We start from the raw sequence: 6,000 nt of genomic DNA, 5'->3' as shown, positions 1-6,000 counted from the left end.
GGGTGGTGACAGGGGATTAATATGGGTGATCCCTTATGTACTTGTATAGAAACTGGTACTGTGTGATGGTGCTACACAAATACCGGGCTGGGACCCTGAAATGATGGCCAGGTTATGGGCTGCACTGCTGTGAGGAGTTGAGCACATGTGTATGTCCCATACCTCTGGGGGAGGATGATTCTGTACATGGATATACATACCCATGTACATGACTGTATTTATGGGTATTAGGGCATACATACATCCTTAAAAAATATAAAGGATCCAAAGAAAAACTGTAAATCCAGCATTGCTGGTAGTTTGCTCTGTTACACCTTGCTTGGAAGCAGATGGCAGCTGTATCTTTTCAGATGCTGGCTGCATCTTTCCACTTGAACATTTGCTGTTAACGCCTGGTAGATTCTTAGTTTCTCCAGAGTTGGAAGAGTGATTGTTAACCTGTTGTTGTCAATTACAGTTACTTCTCAGGGTCTTCTGGATGAGTTGTGAATAAAAATATCTCTTGTCAACAGAATGAGTGCCACATCAGCCACAAGCCACACTTCGCTACCACTGCTTGGGCCCGAACAAGAGGACCAAGAGGGCTCTGAGACACACATGTCTGTTTTGTGGTATGCAGGGCAGCTGGCAATTACTTATTATGATACAGAAGATTGCTCAGTCTACTTCATGCCTGAGATGCCTGATAATGAAGACCTCAAGCTACTGCAAAAAGTGACTGGTGAACTTAATCCTCAATGCATAGTGACGAGTGCAAAACAGGACCAGAATATTGCCAAATTCCTGACCAACCTAAAAGCTACTGCTGGTGATAAAGACACTGGAAAACCAGAAATTGTCCTGTTTCCTAATGTAGATTTTGGTCTAGAAGTCAGCAAGCAACGGATCCTATCTAGGCAATTTCCATTTATTCCATCTCATATGACTGCAACGGAGAAAATTCTCTACTTGTCCTCAATCATCCCTTTTGAAAGTCCACTTATGATTCGAGCCTTAGGGGGCCTCCTTAAGTTTCTAGACAGGAGAAGGGTTGGAGTTGAGCTTGAAGACAGCAGTGTAGCAGTTCCTATTTTGGCCTTTAAAAAATTTGTGCTGTCAGATACTGTGAATATGGACCAAGACACTTACTGTGTCCTGCAGATATTTAAAAGTGATATCCATCCTTCTGTGTACAAGCTGTCCAGTGGACTAAAAGAAGGATTCAGCTTATATGGAATTTTAAACCGCTGCAGATGCAAATGGGGAGAAAAACTTCTGAGGCTGTGGCTCACGCGACCTACCCGGAACTTGACAGAGCTGAACAAACGGCTAGATGTTATCAACTTCTTCCTGATGGCTCAGAACCATGAAACAGTCCTCACTCTTCAAAACTGCCTCAAGAATATTAAAAATGTGCCTCTTATTCTAAAAAGAATGACTCTTTCCAACACAAAAGTTAGTGACTGGCAAGCACTCTATAAAACAGCGTACAACGCAGTGTGCCTTAGAGACACGTGTCGTTCTCTGCCCAGCACTATTGAACTTTTTCAGACTATTTCACGTGTCTTCACTGATGATCTGCACTACATTGCTAATCTAATCAGCAAAGTGGTAGACTTTGAAGACAGCCTCTCACAGAACCGCTTCACTGTTAGACCCAATGTGGATGCCACTGTGGATGAGAAGAAACGAAAGCTGATGGGACTGCCAGACTTCCTTACAGAAGTGGCACGAAAAGAACTGGAGATTTTGGATGACCATATTCCTTCCTGCTGTGTGATCTACATTCCTTTGATTGGGTTCCTTCTCACCATTCCACGGCTACCAAATATGGTGGATAAGAGTGACTTCGAAATTGAAGGCCTGGACTTCATGTTCCTGTCAGATGAAAAACTGCACTACAGAAGTGCTCGGACTAAGGAGCTGGACAGCCTGCTGGGTGACTTGCACTCTGAGGTCAGAGACCAGGAAACACTTATCATGCACCAGCTGCAGACAAAGATCTTGGAGAAGTCTGAAGTCCTTAACAGTGTGATTGAGTACACTGCACACCTGGATGTGCTCCTAGCTTTGGCAGCGATGGCCCGGGAGAACGCCTACTGCCGACCTCACTTTACTCACCGCCACGGCTTCCACATCAAGGACGGAAGACATCCACTCATGGAACTATGTGCAAAGACTTTCGTTGCCAATCCAGTGAACAGTGGTGAGGCTACCAGGCGAATAAAGATCATCACAGGGCCCAACTCATCTGGAAAGAGTGTTTACTTAAAGCAAGTAGGTCTTATAGTATTTATGGCTCTAATTGGCAGTTATGTCCCTGCAGCAGAGGCAGAGATTGGAGTAATTGATGGCATTTACACAAGAATCCACAGTAGGGAATCGGTTTCTGTAGGGCTCTCCACTTTCATGATTGATCTTAACCAGGTTGCCAAGGCCATAAACAATGCCACAGAGAGGTCCCTGGTACTTATTGATGAGTTTGGTAAAGGGACAAACACAATGGATGGCCTGTCCCTTCTGGCTGCTGTCCTGAGGTACTGGATCAGACAAGGAACGCAGTGTCCACAGGTCTTCGTCTCCACTAATTTTCACAGTTTAATGCAGCTAGAACTCCTGCCTGACACACCTCTTCTGGAGTATCTGACCATGGAGACCCACCAAGATGGAGATGAGTTGATATTTTTCTATCAGATCAAAGAGGGCATGTCCACTGTTAGTCATGCTGCCAACATTGCAGCATTAGCAGGAATGCCCGCCAAAATTATTGAAAGAGGAGTGGAAATATCAGAACTGATTCGCAACGGAAAACCTATCAAATGTCTTGATCATCCTTCAAAAGGAGATCGGATGGAAAAATGCAAGTCTGTTGTAGAAAAGTTTCTTTGCCTAGACCTTGATGATCCCCATGTGGACTTGGAAGAGTTCATGAGTAAGGAGGTGCTACCTTCTGCAGCCTCAGTCCTTTAACAGGTATGTGTAAATGCACAGATTGCACCTTATCCCCTATGTTCAGTAGGAAAGTTTGGTAATTTAAAGAATGCTCGCTATCACAGTACATTGAGCTTTTAACAAACTGTCTGTAGTAAAGTCTTAGAAGACTGTAAAAACAAAAGGCTTTATTGTTTTGTGTTGTGCCAAAGTGATTATTTCAGCATTTTAGGATCAGCATCAAAGATTCCAAATAAATATGTGCCTCTGACTCTCGTAACAGCAAGTAACAGTTGTCACAATACAAACCACTGACAAAGAGGCTGATAAATGAAAATACAGAGGGATTTAATGAGCTCAGTGGCTTTTCTTATACAAGCATTTCTGTTCAAAATGCCAGAGATCCCAGCAATTATTATAAAAAGAATGCTGGAGGTCAGAATCACCAGGAACTGAGATATGCTTTGGTTTTCCTGAAAATCACTCTCTTTTCTAAGGTCCTGCATGACACAACTGTGTGTCTACACCACATAGATATAAATAAATTCAAAATTATAAATCTAGGAACGTAAGAGAGAAATTCGCATTTTCTATTCTAAGTATAAACTAAAACTTAACATTAGAGATAAAGTATCAGAAGGGAGGATTCTCTTTCACTTCTCTTGTCAGGCAGATCTTTATTGAACACAGTACTGAATGTATGCACATGCAAGAAAAATATATTAAACAGATTAATGACCCAAGAACATATCTACTATTGAAGTAATAACCTTTCCTGCAGTGAGGTGACATTCCTCATGTAAATAAGAAGTGACAGCTTATTGTCTGCCCATACTTGCTCTAACTGCTTATATTATAGTTAATAAAAACATCAGCAGACACACAGCTATATGTGATTTCAAGAAGACAAAAATATTAATGTCACATAAACTATGAGAAAATTTACATGACAAAAAATTAATTCCCTTCATAATTATAAGTCTTAAGCGTGTTATCAAGTATGTCTAGCTGAAGATAGCAAAAAGATGAATGTGAGCACACATCAAAAATTTTTGAAGCTGGAGACACTGCTTTGAGTTTGGTTTAGTATGTAATTTCCTCCTTGGTGGTGAAGAAAACTTATTACTACAAAATAAGCACCTTACGTTATTTCTGTACGAAACTGGAAAGTGACAAAAGTTTAACATAATTTACATTAAAAAATACAATAATAACTTACTGAATCATGCATTTAATGCTGTTTCCAGTGCACTCACAGTAATACTGTCTGTAAAATAATACCTAGCAACTTCAATGATGTTACCATTGAAGTTGAACGGTAACGGTGAATCAGGCCTTGTAGAATGCTCACAAGTGTTTTCTCACTAATATATTCTCTTTTACTATCTGTGCATACAGCATTCTAAAAGTACACCATAGAAAAGAATATAATATACTAAAGATTCATAAATTATATTTTTTGCGTTTTTTGTTGTCAGCCACTGTCTAGGCTAAGTATATACTCTGTACTAATTAAGCAGATGCCATCAGACCAATTTAGCTGTCAGTCATCTTCTACTTATGAAATTCATTTAACAGTGTTTGCAGTTCTGGCAGCACTAGGTATCAAAGGACCTCCAAACATCATACAGCATTTATGAAGTGTGCCTCACAGCACACCCTGAAATAAACAGGAATCTGGACAAATGAAAAACAGAGGGGTTGTGACTGACCTGCAGCAACTTAACAGGCAAGTGAGGGAAGCAGAAATAGAAATGTTATGTTCAAGTGCAAAACTCCAGTTACTTCTTTCATTGTGTTTCATTAGGTTCTTTGCATAGAAGATAATGATACTAACCCAAGATTCTTATCATTCAAATAATTCTGGAAATAGCTAAACATGTGCAAGTAAATTATATCTCTTTATCTCCTTCCACAAGGACAGCTAGAAGCTGATTTTGGGAAGCTTTCAGTGGCACATCTGATCTCAGGAATGTCCAACTAAGCATGAAGAATGGGTTGCTCCCACTTCTGAGTAGGTAGATAAGTCATTTAATCTAAGAAGCTGAGAGGGGTACAGTAAACCAGGTAGCTCAACTTTATTTTATGCATTTATCCTTTATTAATAACCTGTTTCCAAGCTTTTTGCATTTACCATTTCTAGCTTAATGCTGTGCCTTCAAAGTGAAAAGCTTATTTCTTGAGATCTTTCCTAGTTCTGAATTCTCAAACTCCTTGTTTTGTAAATATATTTTTAACTCTAGGGAAGTTAAAATCTTTTCAGAATAAATGCATTTCAAACAGCCAAAAGCTGTATTAGAGTTTTAAAAACAGGTGGTTTTTTTCCCCAAAAAAGATAAATTTGGTGGAATTTAGATGTCATTGTAAGGAGAGTGACTTAGAAGAATATTGCTTCCAATAAGGAAACTTACATTTAAAACTAACAGTTATAAAGCTATATAGTTGAGAACTGTACTGAACCACTTTACTACTATTTGGTCTTTCATATGCTTTCACATGTAATTTTCATTCATTCCCCCTTCCTTGCTTTTCATATTCTTGTATAATCTCAAAATACAAATGTTTCATATTTGTATTTACTGCTTTCAGTAAATGCATGAAATTATATAACTAAATGCATGTACTCAATGAAACAAAAAATTATAGTAAAGATTAATGTTTATGCCTGACACTAAATTGACAGAGAAAAATTTACAGATTTTTAATACATAGTATCTTTCTATGCAGTATATCTTTAGAATACCATACGCATTATCCAGCATTATAGAGGGCTAAGGAAGATGATTTGGAATGACATTGACCTGGTTCTGTCAGCAGCACTGAGTATCATAACACAGAAAGTACGCATCCTGGCCAATATTTCATGGAAGGTAGATAAATATAAATGAAACAAAGAACCAGCCAAAAAAACAACCAGAAAACAGAATGGCAAAAACCCCACCCTGACTGTCTTTGATGTTTAAACTAAACAGTGAAATTACTGAACCGCTGATATTCTAGAAGAGCTGTGGATTTTTAAAATTAGTGCTTTTTAAAAAACTGTTAATACAACCAAAAGCTTATGTGAGCCTACAAATTTAATATCTATAA

The 6,000-nt window shown here is 38.9% G+C and overlaps 2 protein-coding genes across 7 annotated transcripts in view; one reads left to right on the top strand and one right to left on the bottom strand.

Annotated features, from left to right (window-relative positions):
- AKAP7 (A-kinase anchoring protein 7) overlaps positions 1-6,000 on the bottom strand; it is an 88,512-nt gene that overhangs the window by 55,000 nt on the left and 27,512 nt on the right. The window lies entirely within an intron of this gene.
- MSH5 (mutS homolog 5) lies at positions 7-5,465 on the top strand. Of its 2 annotated transcripts, none has more exons than XM_027880596.1 (2): positions 7-2,952; positions 4,835-5,465. In XM_027880596.1, the coding sequence occupies exon 1, from the start codon at positions 514-516 to the stop codon at positions 2,947-2,949; it is 2,436 nt and encodes an 811-aa protein (XP_027736397.1). In that variant the 5' UTR covers positions 7-513; the 3' UTR covers positions 2,950-2,952; positions 4,835-5,465. The 2 variants fall into 2 exon arrangements, with proteins under 2 accessions (XP_027736397.1, XP_027736396.1); XM_027880595.1 differs by having other exon boundaries at positions 4,830-5,465.

Source organism: Empidonax traillii, unplaced genomic scaffold, assembly GCF_003031625.1.
Source record: "Empidonax traillii isolate 1590-97213 ecotype Southwest subspecies unplaced genomic scaffold, ASM303162v1 scaffold72:size2462915, whole genome shotgun sequence".
In the NCBI taxonomy this organism is placed as follows: Eukaryota; Metazoa; Chordata; class Aves; order Passeriformes; family Tyrannidae; genus Empidonax; species Empidonax traillii.
This window is presented reverse-complemented; position numbering and strand designations above follow the sequence as displayed.